Consider the following 16,957-nt stretch of genomic DNA (forward strand, 5'->3'; position numbering starts at 1 on the left):
TTTCTTTATTCAAAAAGAGTATCTTTATGACAGCGGAGCCTCTGCACATAATAGATAGCAAGTTTGATTTTTTTATGTGCAGAGACTTGGAAGTAGTAAATATGCTACTCGTAAAATATATTTATAAGTAGCAAACAATCGTAAACCTACACTAAAATGTAAGTTGCCCTTCATGTATCAGGCCCATAGACCTTCCATAAATTGGTGATGATGGTTGTACAGTTCAACAATTTCTTTTTTACGCATATGCTCTACTTTGCAAACCTCAGAGATGTAAACCTTAAGATACAAACATGTTTTAATCAGTATCCCCTTCAGAATGCAAAATTAAAATGGAATAATTGACTGTGCTGTTAGTCCATCAAAAGAAACATGTTAGTTCTCTGGCCTGGAATCTATGTATAGGTTGAAGTAGAGGTCTGTAATCCTGATGCAATATTTCATCACATGGAGCTGGTCTCGTCTATAAGAAGAGGGCATGACCCGTCCCATGTGCAGTCTTTCCTGCTGCCCCATTTCACAGACTCTTAGGTGTTGTTTCTGCTGCATGAAGGAAGATGTGTCCAAGAGCAGAGGTGCTGATGCTGTGAAGCCAGACTCGAGGTATGTGAGCAGTGCTCAGCCTGTGTGCTTTACTTGTGCTTGTTTACTTGTGCTTTTTATTAGTGACAAGAAGAGCTCTGCTTTGCAGCATCAACATGTTTGCTTGGGAAAGAGGAGGGAGAGCTAAGCACATTAGAAGGAAATGCAGAATGTTTTAAAATAGTTTAAATCAAGAGGATTCTCATGTTTTTATCTGCTGCTGTATTATTCGTGAAACTTACTATGGAACAGGGGCCATGGTCAGGCTGCCAGAGTGTACTTTTTAGTTCAGGTTTTGAAATGAAGTGCACGTTGACGTGTGACCCTCGGCACATGGTCATCTGAGGGATTAATGGAGCGGGTTGAAAAGTAATATAAGCTCCCCAAATCGATCAATAGTCATACATAGGCTTCAGCAGACCCATCAGAAATTGATGGTGGGGTGAGAAGAGATGGGCTTACTGAGAAATGTAATATTGATTAATTCAAATTCACTTACACAATGAATACGTGTTGTTTACTTTTTTCTGTGAATGTCTTTTGCTTTGTATGTTAATTGTTCACTTGTTTTAATATTGTCCCAGTCTTAGGATCGTTTGTGAGTTGTGTTATTTGCACTGTGTAATATCATGTGTTCTGTATGTATTGGTTTAGTTACAGTATTGTGGGTGCTTTCGAGTAAATACACATACATATTTTAATGTATGTATTTGCTTTTTTGTTTTTATCTATAAATGATATATATATAGACATATAAAGAATTATTGAATATGTTTTTGTATTTTTGATAAATAAACTTTAAGAATCACTGGTCTGGTCTAGGACAATATGTATTTCATGGACAAACTGCAAATTATTATAGGAAATTGTTTTGGAGAATTTTTTTGTTTCTTTTTAACCTTGTGAGAAGAGATGTGGCCTTGGGCAAGTGTGAGGACAGAGAGAGGCTCACAGCGGGGGGAGGTAAAGAGAGGCTGCACTCGCTCGATCCTCAGGACAGCCTGGATCACTCACACGGATCTTGCTGAGTGTTTCCCTGTGTTTTCCTTCACCATTGGAAGCTGCCCTTAGAACTGTGCAAAGGTTGAGCGACCATCAATACAGGGGGCGTTAGAGAATGTATGTGGGAACAAGCAAAAGTAAGAGAGTACAAAGCGCCTTCTAGCTCCTTGAGACTCTAAATCATCAGAGGCTCAGCTTGGGTGAAGTCAGAGACAGACAGCTGCACTCTGACCCAGAGTCCAGGGAAGGGGGTATGTCTAGCGCCTCGAGGCTCTAATTATCAAAGGCTCAGCTTGGGTGAAGTCAGAGACAGACAGCTGCCCTCTGACCCAGAGTCCAGGGAAGGGGGTATGTCTAGCGCCTCGAGGCTCTAATTATCAAAGGCTCAGCTTGGGTGAAGTCAGAGACAGACAGCTGCACTCTGACCCAGAGTCCAGGGAAGGGGGTATGTCTAGCGCCTCGAGGCTCTAATTATCAAAGCCATAGCTTGGGTGAAGTCAGAGACAGACAGCTGCCCTCTGACCCTTCAGAATGACTGTGTGAGAGCAGGAGCCGTCTCTCTGTGACGCTGTATCTTTTTTGATTGAAGGGAGTTTGTGTTTCAGTTTTCAGGGTGAAGCAGAAGAAGAAGGCATCGGGGCACCGTCAGAGGTCACAGATCCACGTCAGAGGTCACAGATCCACGTCAGAGGTCACAGATCCAGAGGTCACAGATCCACGTCAGAGGTCACAGATCCACGTCAGAGGTCACAGATCCACGTCAGAGGTCACAGATCCAGAGGTCACAGATCACAGATCCACGTCAGAGGTCACAGATCCACGTCACACTGCAGGTGCATCAGTCTGCTTCTGCTGGGACGTCATTCACACCCTTCCCTCCACCACTAGCAGCAATGCACGCCCCGGATGTGAGCCGCTTTACAAGTCTTCTGTGGCGGAGTTTCCTGCTGCTGTCGCTGGTGCCTCAGTGCTCACTGTGGGAGGCGGTGATGCAAAGATCCGGCTGCGCCCTGAACGGCACTCTTCAGGATATATACTACAAGGAGGGGGACTTCATGCTCGGTGGGATTGTACATGTGTTCATGCATGATTTCCTAATGGACAAGGAGGATTACACAAGGTTCACGGAACCATGGAAGTGTGGACAGTAAGTTATTAAATTTTAAACCATCACAAAACAAGCCCTAATCTGATTCCCTTCCACATTGTACATACATTCATCAGAAGGCACTCAACCTTCCCCTTAGACATCAGATTGAGCTCCGTTATGTGTCTGGGGCTATTAAAGACTGTCCTGTGGGGTTGACCCATGCCCAGATGATGCCCCTGTAGACTCTATATGGAAGACATTGAACCCTGGGCCCCCTGTATCACTAATGCTGTAAATGCACGGGTAGCCTGACTGCTGCAGCCTGAACCCTGCCATCACACCTGTCAATCAACCCTTCTGAGGGCAGGGAACCCTGCTTTTAAACCACTAAGGGGTCTCAGGGAACATGAACAATAGTCCAGAATGGTGGACTACAACTAACTCGCCCCTGGTCAGTAATCTCACCAATCTTCATGATTCACCAATCTTCACTCGTTTAAAAAAATGTCTCAAGCCCAGAACATAAAGTTAGACCCATCAGGTCTCCATTCAGTCAACACAACCTTGATCTGATAAAGAAGGAGTTAAAATATGTTTTAAAGCAGTTTTATTGTCTTTTCCAAATTACTGCACTATGCTGGTGTGATGTGTTCTCTGGCTTTCTTTAATGGTTAAATAATGCCGCCCACAGCACAGACTATTTCATTCATTTCAAATCACTGCTAGTCCATTGAATACTTGGGAGTGTAAGCGAGAGTGTTAGGGGCCAGTACATGGGCCCGCCTATTCCTACTGTGGGAGTCTTACTTCATCCAAGCTTAAAAAAGTATATCTAATGAGTTGTCACATATTTTTTTTGTTTCAATTTGTTTATTATTTTATGCATAGCAAAAAAAAACAAATGTAAATGTAAATGTAAATGTGGCGTATTTGTATAGCGCGAACAGTGACCCGGAGGCATCCCAGCGCTTGTACTCCTACCACAAGGGAACCCCTCCTGGCTTTTCCTTGTGGGGTGTCCACTCCTGGGCATCCCATGGTGAAACCAGGCATCCCTTGTGTATCAAATGCAAGCATCATACTACTTTGCACCTCAAGCATTTATCAAACTCCCCAACCTCCCATGCAAAACAGTCAAGGGCCAACCAGAGAGCAAACTGTTTCTTAATGCTCTTAGTAAACTATCCTATCACCCATGTGTGATCCGTAAGATGAGTCTGGACCTACTCGCTCTATCGTACTCTCCCTGCTGCGTCCGGCAAGTGAACACTCCAAAAGTGACACCTTGCTAAATCCCGGTGATCACCGAGCACCAACTACCCACATTTTCTCAAATTTCCGCTGGGAGCCCCACCCTTTGCAGACCACCCTTTTTATCAGCTTACAATGTGCCATGAATGCCTTCCAGTCTCAATACTGGGGAATCCTGCCACCCCAATTCTTGTTTTGTCACCATGCATCCCAAATGTATCAGAATCCTCTGGAATCATGACAGATCTGATGGACTCCACATACCCCACAACTCCAATTGAGGCTGCAGTTTGAGAGATATCCCCAGGGCCTCCCCTAGTGAACCCTCCACCCCCTCCCAGAAGACACTTATTCGAGGCAGCTCCATAGTGTCTACAATCATGTGCCCTCCGTTCCGCAGCCAACGAAGATTGTCACAGATTGTTGCTGCTCACATTAAAAAGTCAGAGATCTGTTTCTTCCAAATGAGATTTTGCACTTCATGGAGTCTGGAAATGTATCTGGAACTGCAGGTAACCTCACCAGGTTCCATGTAGGAAGAACTAGAGAGAAATGGAATCAGCAGCTAAATAGATGCACTGTATACCACACTCTTTAGTAAGTAAATACCCTCACCAGGCTCAATGTAGGAAGAACTAGAGAGATATGGAATCAGCAGCTAAACAGATGCATTGTTTACCACACTCTTTAGTAAGTAAATACCCTCACCAGGCTCAATGTAGGAAGAACAAGAGAGATATGGAATCAGCAGCTAAACAGATGCATTGTTTACCACACTCTTTAGTAAGTAAATACCCTCACCAGGCTCAATGTAGGAAGAACAAGAGAGATATGGAATCAGCAGCTAAACAGATGCATTGTTTACCACACTCTTTAGTAAGTAAATACCCTCACCAGGCTCAATGTAGGAAGAACTAGAGAGATATGGAATCAGCAGCTAAACAGATGCATTGTTTACCACACTCTTTAGTAAGTAAATACCCTCACCAGGCTCAATGTAGGAAGAACAAGAGAGATATGGAATCAGCAGCTAAACAGATGCATTGTTTACCACACTCTTTAGTAAGTAAATACCCTCACCAGGCTCAATGTAGGAAGAACTAGAGAGATATGGAATCAGCAGCTAAACAGACGCATTGTTTACCACACTCTTTAGTAAGTAAATAACCTCACCAGGTTCCATGTAGGAAGAACTAGAGAGATATGGAATCAGCAGCTAAACAGATGCATTGTTTACCACACTCTTTAGTAAGTAAATACCCTCACCAGGCTCAATGTAGGAAGAACAAGAGAGATATGGAATCCGCAGCTAAACAGATGCATTGTTTACCACATTCTTTAGCAAGGAAATAACCTCACATGTTTCATGTTGGAAGAACTATAGAGATATGAAATCCGCAGCTAAACAGATGCATTGTTTACCACACTCTTTAGTAAGTAAATACCCTCACCAGGTTCCATGTAGGAAGAACTAGAGAGATATGGAATCAGCGCTAAACAGATACATTGTTTACCACACTCTTTAGTAAGTAAATACCCTCACATGTTTCATGTTGGAAGAACTATAGAGATATGGAAGCAGCAGCTGAACAAATGCACTGTTTCTCAACAATGTCTATCAAGTAAAGGAGCTGAACATGAACAACCAAACTATTGCTCCACAGTCCATAATATCTGGCAAAGGTATAAAAGATAAGAGTGATGGAGTGTGGTGAGGCTGATGCTTTTGTTGCTTGAGAGACGCTGACAGGTAGTTATTTAGTGTCATGCCCGAATATGTGTGATATCTTTAGATGACTCATCATAAACATATTTCAAAGTAATGAAGCAATACGTTGGTTAATCATAATATAGGTAGTGTTCAGACCAGCTACGTATGAAGATATGAAGAAATATGATTGAGGTGTATCAAGCTTTCACTAATTAATTGATTTTGTTTGCTTAGTTGTTAAGAAAAAAGACAAATATTTCACAAAAAATATCATATAGTAAATATTATTTTAATACAAAATCCCAATACACATGTATGCATTGATTTTGGTGTTCAAATAGGGGCTCTGCAATATATAAATGTCCAGTATTTGTAAAGCGCAACAATTACCCGAAGGTGTCAAGGCGCTGGGGGCCGTCGGGAAGATAAGCGAGCTATTGCCCAGAGTCACATGATGCTGGGGTGATCTTCTGCTGGCACCTGGGATCGAACCGTGAGCCCCCGGGTTCCTGAGTCAGTCGCCCTGGCCACTGCGCCACACCTCTTCAGGTGAGAGATTCCCTGGCAGGTGTGATTGTCTTTTATAAACCACACCTATCAAAGCATATCTCTGTGGAAAGGGTACAAGTCATTGGCCAGTTCCCTTGTCTGTGAAAAGATTGCAGCTTTGTTTGAGGGCGGAAGTATGGAGACACAACTATTATTTGATGGGAGAAGCAACAAAGGAGTTACCTTAGTATAAAAGATCTTTCTATAAATATTCCTTTAAGGTTTCATGTTGACCTAATATCAATTGTATTTTATACTCTGCTACAGTGTCTAAACAAAGGTGGAGTCACGGGGTCAGCGCTGAGATGGATTCAATCATTCCTCACCGACCGGGGCTTTCAGGTCAGACAGGGTGAACATTACTCCCGCTTGTTCAATCTTGACCAAGGAGTGCCTCAGGGCTCTGCTCTGAGTCCCACCCTGTTTAACCTTTATGCTTCCCCTCTGGCTACCATGGTGGAAAGCCACGGAGTCCAACTAGTGTCATATGCCGATGACACACAACTGGTCATCTCACTGTCACGGGCACCGGATGTTGCGGCAGTCAGCTTCAGTGCTTGCATGCAGGAGCTTGCTTCCTGGATGTCTGACAACTGCCTGAAGCTGAATGGGTCCAAAACTGAAGTGCTCGTGGTAGGAGGTGGTCCGGACGTGTGGTCCTCGGCATGGTGGCCTGCGTGCCTGGGCTCCACTCCAGTACCTAGCGAACAGGCGAAAAATCTTGGGCTAATGTTTGACTCTGCCCTGACATTTGCTCCCCAGATCGATCGTGTAGTCGGGATGTGCTTCGGCATACTCAAGAGACTACGAAAGATCCTGGACCTACTTCCTGTCGGTGCCAGACAGACTCTTGTGCATGCCCTGGTTACATCAAGATTGGACTATTCCAACCTCCTCTATCTGGGAATAACAGCAAAAAGTCTCAATCGCCTCCAGGTACTTCAAAATGCCACAGCCCGGCTGGTGCTGAGGCTTCCAAGAAGAACTGCCTCTAGAGTTGCTTTGAAATCCCTCCATTGGCTTCCGGTAAAGGAGAGGATTACTTTTAAAGCACTATGCGTCTGCCATCGTATCATCAATGGCAAGGCACCCAACCCCCTTCAATGCCTTATTACTCCCTATAGTCCAGGACGTAAGCTTAGATCCTCTGGTACCGGGCTACTAGTAATTCCCAAAATTCATAAAGCCAGAATGGGAGGTAGATCCTTCAGGCTACTAGCGGCCAAGAGCTAGAACACGCTTCCGAAGGAGATACGCCTTGAACCTTCTGAAGCAAAGTTCCGCAGAGCTCTTAAAACTCATCTTTTTTGCTCAGCTCTGATGTAAGCTCCCTGTTTTCTGCCTCCTCACTCTCTCTCTCAGCGCGGGGACACGCCGGTGTGCGTAATGCCATGCGCTATATAAAATTCCAAAATAAAAATAAATAAAATAGTACTGTGGGGATCAAGAAAGATATATGAGGGACATTGGATGTCACTAATGAATCTCTCTCAACGTTCTCGCATCCTTTTGCAATCAATTCTGAATGCATTATTTATTTATTTTAAACACAAAGTTATTGATTTTGAATAACAAAAAACAAAACAGTTAGCTGCCAGACATAGTATATCAGAGACAGGCAAAGATCTATGCACTGTGGTAGAACACAGCAACACGTGGCCAGGACATAGCACATCAGCAACAGACAAAGATCTATACATAGTAGCACAGAGTACAGAAAGCAAAAGAGGTACACATCTTTCAAAGTCAAGCAGCTCAAATGCATAACATATTACTAACAAACAACAATAAACAACACCCCACCTTTAGGTACCCCTTACCAAACTGTTTCAATTCATGAATCAATCAATCAATCAATCATAGCATTTGTATAGCACGCTACTCACCCTGAGGGGTCTCAAGGCGCTGGGGAGGGGGGGTCTGCTACTGCTCGAAGAGCCAGGTCTTGAGTTGCTTCCTGATGGAAAGGTGGTCCCGGGTCAGCCGGAGGTGGATGGGGAGGGAGTTCCATGTCTTGGCTGCCAGGTAGGAGAAGGATATTCCTCCGGTGGTGGCTCCGCGGATGCGAGGAACAGCAGCGAGGGAGAGGCTGGTGGAACGTAGCTGGCGGGTGGGAGTATAGAAGGTCAGGCGGTTGTTGAGGTACTTGGGTCCCAGGTCGTGGAGGGCCTTGTGTGCATGGGTGAGGAGTCTGAATGTGATCCTCTTGCTGACGGGAAGCCAGTGCAGGTCTCTCAGGTGTCCGGAGATGTCGCTGTGTCGGGGGATGTCCAGGATGAGTCGGGCGGAGGCGTTCTGAATGCGTTGGAGTTGTTTCTGAAGTTTGGCTGTGGTTCCGGCGTAGAGGGTGTTTCCGTAGTCCAGTTGGCTGGTGACGAGTGCCTGGGTGACCGTCTTCCTGGTTTCGATGGGCATCCACCGGAAGATGTTTCGGAGCAAATGCAGGGTGTTGAAGCACGATGACGAGACAGCGTTAAATTGTCTGGTCATCGAGAGGGAGGAGTCCAGGATGAAGCCCAGGTTGCGTGCATGATCCATTGGCTTGGGAGCTGTGCCCATGGCATGGGGCCACCAGGAGTCGTCCCAGGCGGAGGGCGATGATTCCAGGATGAGGACTTCCGTCTTGTCTGAGTTCAGTTTCAGGAGGCTATTCTTCTTTCACTCGGCGAAGTCTTTCATCGCTTCGTGTAGGCTTGTTCTGGTGGTGTAGGGGTCGTTTGTGAGGGAGAGGATCAGCTGGGTGTCGTCGGCGTAGGAGATGATGTTGAGGTTGTGTTGGCGTGCGATGGCTGTGAGGGGGCTCATGTAGACATTGAAGAGGGTGGGGCTGAGGGATGATCCTTGTGGTACGCCGCAGATGACTTCAGAGGCCTTGGATCTGAACTGGGGAAGGCGGACTCTCTGCGTTCTTCCAGAGAGGTACGAGATGATCCATTCCAGTGCCTTTTCTTGGATTTCGATGTTGCTGAGGCGCTGTACTAGGGTGCGGTGGCAGACAGTGTCGAACGATGCGGAGAGGTCCAGAAGGATGAGGGCCGTAGTTTCCCCGTGGTCGAGCAGGGATTTGATGTCGTCTGTGGCTGCGATGAAGACAGTCTCGGTGCTGTGGTTGTCTCGGAAGCCGGACTGCGAGTGGTCGAGGGATCCGTTCGTCTCGAGGAAGGCAGCAAGCTATCTGTTGACGGTCTTCTAGATGACCTTCGCAGGAAAAGGGAGGAGCAAGATGGGATGGTAGTTCTTGAGGCCGGTGGGGTCCGCCGTTGGTTTCTTCAGGAGGGCGCTGAGTTTGGCGTGCTTCCAGCTTTCCGGGAAGGTGCAGTGTTGAAGGAGGTGTTGATAATGTCCCGGAGTTGGGGTGCTATGATGGAGTTGGCTTTGTTGAAGACGTGGTGGGGTCAGGGGTCGGTTGGTGATCCGGAGTGGATGGTGTTCATCCCGTGGGTGGTGTCTTCGGTGCTGACCTGTGTCCAGGCGCGCAGGGTGGTGGTGGGGAGCGTTGGTTCGGCGGTTAGGTGTGTGGTCTGTCCGCCGAAGCTGTTGTGTATGTCGGCGATCTTGCTGTGAAAGAAAGAGGCGAGTGAGTCGCAGAGGTCCTGCTAGGGGATGATGTTGTTGTTTCCGGCGCTGGGGTTGGAGAGCTCTGTGACCCTGCTCAAGAGTTCCTTGCTGTTGTGGGCATTGTTGACTAGTAGTTCCTTGAATTCTGTATTCTTGGTGGTGCGGATCAGCTGGTGGTGTTTGCGGGTGGCGTGCTTGAGGGCAGTCATGTTGTCTGTGGTCTGGTTGTTGCTCCAGGCTTTCTCGAGGGTACGGCAGTTCTTCTTGGAGTTCTTGAGTTCAAATGTGAACCAGGAGGTTTTCTTGCTGCCGGGTTTGCTGGGAGGGGTCTTCAGTGGTGCGAGGTTGTATGCGCAGATCGTGATCCAGTGTGTGAGGTTGCTGGCTGCTTCGTTGGGGTCTGTTGTGCTGGCGGAGGGTTCTGGCTGAGGGAGGTGGTGAGCTGGTTGGTGGTGATCTTGCTCCAGCTCCTGCGGGGCACCTGTTGCGGGTGGTGGTGGGTCGTGGTTCTTCTGAAGCTGAAGTGGACGCTGCTGTGGTCCGTCCAATCAAGTCCGGTGGAGTGGCTGAAGGAGATGTGCTTGCTGGAGGTGAAGACGGGGTCAAGCGTGTGGCCGGCTTAGTGGGTGGGGGTGTTCACCAGTTGCTTGAGTCCGAGGTTGGCAAGGTTATCCAGCAGGGTGGTGGTGTTGGTATCGTTGTTGTTCTCCAGGTGGAAGTTGAAGTCCCCTAGGAAGATGTAGAGAGCGGAGGGGAGGCCTGCGGGCTGATGAAGTTTGTGATGTCTTCGCTGAATCATGTGTGTGGTCCCGGGGGTCTGTAGATGAGGGTGCCTCTGAGGATCCTCTTGGGGTCGGTGTGTATCTGGAAGTGGAGGTGTTCGGCGGCGGTGAGGGTGTTGTCGGAGTTGGTCATGCTGTGGATGGTGTTCCTGTGTACGATGGGGATGCTTCCTCCGGTCTGGTTGATGCAGTCCCTCCTGGTGATCTTTTATCCCTCCGGGATGGCGATGGCGATGTCGGGGGCCGAGGAGGCGTTTATCCAGGTTACCGTGAGGAAGGCAACGTCTGGTGAAGTAGTGTCGAGGAGGTTCCAGAGTTCCACGGCGTGTCTGTGGACGGAGCAGGTGTTGAGCAGGTTGCACTTGAGGTGGTTGTTGTTGGTGCTCGGCTTGGCAGGCACGGTGCAGGTTCGGAGGCAGGGGAACTTGCAGGTTTTGCAGGTGAAGGGTCTGTGGGTGCATTTCGGGGTGGCTTGGTAGCAGGCGGGGTTCCGTCCGGTGTTGAGTGCGTGGAGGGTGGCGGCATTGTAGGTCCGACGGGTGGTCTTGCATCGGCGGGGCCAGGGGTCCTGGCGCTGGCCGCGGGCCAGGTGCGGACGGGCACCAACGGGCTTGCCTTTGGCGCGCCATCTGCGCGCAATCGGCGCGCCCTCTGCGCGTGACTGCTGTGCGTACGCGTGGGCATTATAAGTAAAGAGCCGGGAGGGAGGCGCAGCTGGGTGGCAGGAGTGGGGCAGCGAATGGGCTGGAGGGGGGCGGGGCCACAGGGAGGTAGCAGCGGGAAAGTAGGCGGCTCAGCGGCGGCTGGGGCGTCCGGCGACTGGAGCAGCAAAAGCCAGGCAGGAGCGGCAGAAATCGAGGCAGGAAGCAGCGGTGTGTGGGGGCGACCTCGCCTGGTTACAGGCTCAGCACTCTTACGATCTACCCATTTAACCAGCTCACTCACTATTTAAGCAATACAATGTCAATTCTTGTTTTAAAAGTATCAATACCAAATCAATAAATCTAGTAGAGTTTTCATGCTTATTAGGGCATGTGTAACCCGCAAGAAGACAGGCATATGGTGTACAAAGATCATCTATTGTTTGATATCATTAACACACCTTCTCCCAGTAACCCACAATAGAGGGGCAGGAAGTCCCAACTCAGACTGTCAAAGGCCTTCTCTATATCTATCGCCATAACAGCTGCTGTTTGAGTATCCAAGAAATCTTCATGGATACGTGAAAGGAGTCCACCGATATTTAGTACAGCATTGTGTCCAGAAATAAATTTGGTTTGATCTATGTGTACTAAAGTAGGTATGTAGGGTAGGAGAGAGGTCACTAGAATTCGACCTAAATTCTTATAATCCATATTAAGTATGATACATTTTAACAGTATGGAGGGCGACCTGGTTTCAATAATGAGATGACCAGAGCTTCATGTGTAGTTACAGGAAGATGGCAAGATTTTCGAGCTGCAGAGTAAAGTACTACTAAGTTCTATGCCAAAGTGTTCTTATATGTGGCAAAGAACTCCACAGTTAGGCTATCAGCTGCATATGCAGTCTACATCTTTCTGTGGGAGAATCTGTAAGTGTCCCAGTGTCAAAAAGTCAGAGGTCTGAGGTGGTATCTTTAGTAATGGGGAACGGTGTGATGCATAACATTCCCAGAATATAGTACAGATGGTAGTCTGACTACATAAAGATTTACCAGTGTCTGATTCTAGCTCTGAAATCATAGACCTCCTATTTTTTAGTTTAATGAGCCGCGCTAATAAGGTATCTGCATGTGCATGAGTCAGATACTTCCTTTTGTCAAAACAATGCAGTCTCTCAACTTGGGCTGCCAATAATTCCTTTGTCTCAAGTAATGGGTGCTTAAGGGTTGGATTTCCGAGTCACCATTGTTCAATTTCTTACAGGGCCCTTTCTTGTTTTTTTACATCACATACTGGTGTATGCTGCACCCCAACCACTTCTGCGATAAAACAGCCTCTGATCACAGTTTTAAATGCATCCCACTCAAAGGAGATGAAGCATATCCAGCGCTTTCTGCATAATACACACTTATGGCCTTTTCAATGTTTGTTTGGAAGACTGGGTCACCTAATGCCTCAACCCATAATAACCAGTCAGGGATGCAAGGGAACTCACATTCCCAATTTAAAGAGAGTAATATGGTATTTTGATCTGAAGCTGTTCGGCACACATATTCTAGCCTGTGAACCATTCCAGGAACATCTAGGTACATAAAAACGTCTCAAGTTGAAGATGGAGCTCATGCATGTCTTAGTAGATGAGTCTTGGGCCACAAGGTGAAGTCGCCTCATAGAATCCCCCACGGTTGTTACCAACTAGAGAGGATAGAAGCCAACTGGGCTATTGGGGAATCTCCAAGGGCTGAGTGACAATGATCAAGTGCAGGGTCTGCAAAACAGTTAGAATTCCCATCCAATAATATCGTCCGAGGCTGGTAAGGTGACAAAACCCTAGAAAGCTCCTCAAAGAACCCACCTGGTATATATTAGGAGCATGGATTCCAGCTGTTCTTAAGTTATGCCCAGCCAACCTCCTAGTAAAAAACATGTACGTACCTTCTGGGTCTATGATCTCAGTGGTTTTGTGGAAGCGCGCCCTCTGCAAAGGCTGAATAAGTTGTAGCATTCCCCTGACCCCGCCACCTCTTATGGAGAGCCAATCCCTCAGTCCTAGTAAGGTGGGTTTCCTGCAATAGGGCTATATGTTTTCCCCACCTCATAAGATAGGAGTACACTTCATACCTCTTAGGCTTGTAATTGAGACCCCGGATGTTCATTGAGTCAAAGTCATACTTCACAGTGGACGCCATGTGGAGGTACAAAAGGGAGGGATCATTCCAGCTCACATGACATGGGCACTTTTTTGTCAACACTATCCAAGAGCATCAGGCAAGAGTAACACTAGAAAAAACCCAATACAAAAATAATAAACCCAACTATCCATCCCCAGGACCAGATGCAAATGACTTCCCATCCAAACCAGTCCGAATCAGTCCAACCTACATACACGCATTACAAACACAACTACAACAAAGGGGCACATGTAGAGGCACTTCGGAGCTCTACATCACTCCATCTGCAGAAGACAAAGAGGTTATTGACCTTAAAATAGGACCCAGCATTCAGAATACTCTTCACATGCCAGAACCCTGCAGGACAGTTGTGCCAGTATTGCATTATTCATGTCAACGTACCATCCACTCACATGAATGGACAAACCAAATTGGTTCTCTCAGAATATTTAATCACTTGTGCCTGGGGTAATATTTAGCAAAGACTCAGTAGATCCCAGAGATGAGACTGATGTTTGATCAGAGTCCAAGTCATGTTATGCTTCTGCGCCCTCGTCACTTGTTGTTGCAGAGCCCCCTTACACAAGGCAGCCACCAGCTCCGCACCCTACCTGTGTTCACACGCACTTCTGACTGTGATGGATCAGTCCTTTGCCTTCTTTCAGTGGTGGTCACTGGCTTTGCCATCTATTCTTCAGTGCAAGGTCTTTTTTCCATTGCTGGAGGCAATCTATCCATTCCCATAGGGACTGCTGCAACAAGAAGTGTACCTCTTCTCCTAAGGTCATCCTCAGTCTGGCAAGGAACAACATAGCATATGTGATGCCTAGCAGACAAAGGCATTTCAAGCTATCGATAACAGAGATCCTTTGCTCCTGAATGTCTTGTGTGAAATCGGGGAAGAGCATGATCCTGTGATTCTCACGCATAATGTCTCTAAGGAGTCTGGCCTGACTCAGGATGTGATCTTAGTCACGATAGTGCAACAGTTTTGCCATGACTGGACGGGGTGCCACTCAAATGCATGATTGATTCTATATAAGCTGGCCTGTTACAATTGAACCTGCAATATGACTGATGTGTCCATCTCTACTATTCCAGACAAATAAGGCCAAATAAATTCAAGGATTAAAAAAATTATACCCAAATAATACATTTGAGCACTGTATTTAGAAGCCAGGCCAAGATTTAATTTCTACGCGGCCACTCAAATATCAAAACATCCTCATGTTGATAGCCGACACCTGGCTGTGATAGGTTCCCGACCAGTAGAATTCTCTAAGCTCAAAGGGAGACATGACACTGTTATGTTACCAGTTTGGATCCCATCAGAGGACTTAAAAAAAGACCAGGGCAACAAATGCACCATGGCAAGTGGGTGTGGACAATGCCTGCTACTGGTGGATATTGAGGGTGGGGGTAAAATGTATGTGGGGAAAAAAGTACAATGCATGACAATTAGCCAAAGGCACTGTTGGCAGTTACTGAACCAGCAGATTTTTAGAACAAGTCTGTGGCAGGTAATCAGCCTTCATTTTTTGTTGTGTCTCAGGAGCTGGACTACAAGAGCTGTTTACTGCAGAACGATTCAGAAAAGGGGGTGGTGATGAACAGAGTGTCTGAATTAAGCAGACCACTCCAAAATTCAGGGCTTGATCCATCACCGTTATTTAGCTCACTGCACCATCCCAGCTCAGAACCTGGCTATATGCAAATTAGTCTGTCCCTGGCCCAGTGCATCATGGGAACAGGGCAGGCCAAACTACCAAGCCAATTTTTCACCAGAAAGGAGAAGGCAGTAACTCATGTCCACTTGTCCATCTTGGCAATCTTTAGCAATATAGATAATAATATATTTTAATCTTTGCCTTGCCCTACATACCTATCTAGAAATACGCTGCTAAGGTGCTTGGGATGAAGGCTAGCTCACTATAACATTTGAGAGTGCTTTGATTGTTGGATTAATGCTGAATTGCAGTGTGTGACATCTGTCATAAACATTCTTGAGTCCTGCATGATTGATCAGAGAGGTGTTTCTCCTCCAAACCATAAACAGCCAGTGATGCAACCTCTTCCATATTGTACGGCTGGCAGTGACAATGGTGGCCAAACTCCCTCTGGCCTGGACATTACACCTGACCTGCCATGCTGGAAGAAAATGTTTGAAAATAAAGACCAAATTGGAATAAAAAAAGCTCAAGTGAAAGATGGAGATTAAAAAACTTCAAGAACAGCAGTTGGGGCAAGAAAAGAAAAAAGCCAGAAAACCTAAAAAACAATCCCATCTGATCAGGCACCCAAACACAATCTCATCCACATTTTGTGGCATGACTTTACTGCTCAGTGTGACATTTTACAGTTTTTGTATTTGGAAACATTTGCTCTACATCAAGGGCAACCAATATTGCATAGCATTTATAAAATTCTTGTAAACAACGACACTGTTACTGTTACTTTAATTTATAGGTGGTATTTTTGTCAAGGGGGTGGTCAGCTACTTGATGACCTGCTTAGCCACGTGCATTTCTTATTGCTATTGTGGTGGCCTCCAGAAGGGTTTTTCTAGAGCAGAGAGATAATGTAATGTATGTAAAAGTGCATCATGTGGGGGGCCACTGCAAGCGGAGAGAGGATGCAATGTATGTGAACTGCATAAAATGGGAAAGCACTGCGAGCAGAGAATTGATGCAATGTATGTGGGAGGGTGGCATGTGTGGATATACTGCTCCATCTGGGCGGGTGAGAGCCATGGTTCTGGTCCTCCACTAAGCCTTTCAGAAGCTGCATATAACCTGGTGTGAGTATCCTTCATACAACTCTTCTCATCCTGCAATGTTCAGTGTGCTTGGCACCCCCATGGCATTAACTAGAATATATGACAATACTTCACAAACTAAAACAACGCATACTTGTACAACGTTGTTTTTAGTTCACAAGTACCATTACAACGCATTTTTCTACAATGCATACCATTACTTTGCATTTGCTTTTAAACGCATACAAAATGACTTCACAACGGATCCCAATTCGCCGTATACTTTTACAACACATTTATTTTTAAATAACTGCCGCAACATTACGCTAATTTCTACATCCATATACACTACCCTACATAACACATACTCCACAACACTACCCCAAAACACCACTATACACTACACAACACACTACCCTAAACACTAACACACTACACCCTACATGACCCTCCCCTTCCCCATTCCAGTCCCTACACTCAAACACTGCCTTGCACGACCTCCTGACACTACCCTAAACCCTAAAACACTACCCCTAACACTACCCTACCCCCAGTCTATACCCTACACTGAAACACCTCTCTGCACGACCCCCTGCCACCACCCTAAATCCTAAAACACTTTCCCCTATACTACACAAACACCAAAACACTACCCTAAACCCTAAAACACTACTCCCAGCAAGACCCTAGCCCTACCCCTAGTCCATCCCCTACACTGAAACACTACCCTGCACAACCCCCAACACTGCCCTAAACCCTAAAACACTACCTTACACTACACAAACACTACAACAATACTCTAAACCCTAAAACACTAACCTCTGCACAAACCTCCCCCATCCCCCACTCCTGTCCCTACACA

The 16,957-nt window shown here is 46.5% G+C and overlaps 1 protein-coding gene across 1 annotated transcript in view; it reads left to right on the forward strand.

Moving 5' to 3' along the window:
• The first annotated feature begins 2,477 nt into the window (after nucleotides 1–2,477).
• Nucleotides 2,478–16,957, forward strand: part of LOC147725847 (extracellular calcium-sensing receptor-like) — a 109,164-nt gene continuing 94,684 nt past the window's right edge. Inside the window, exon 1 of the mRNA XM_086963373.1 lies at nucleotides 2,478–2,731. Within this exon, the coding sequence (XP_086819499.1) occupies nucleotides 2,478–2,731 (254 nt within the window). The remainder of the gene's footprint in view (nucleotides 2,732–16,957) is intronic.

Source organism: Lissotriton vulgaris, chromosome 3_1 (genome assembly GCF_964263255.1).
Source record: "Lissotriton vulgaris chromosome 3_1, aLisVul1.2, whole genome shotgun sequence".
NCBI lineage: Eukaryota > Metazoa > Chordata > Amphibia > Caudata > Salamandridae > Lissotriton > Lissotriton vulgaris.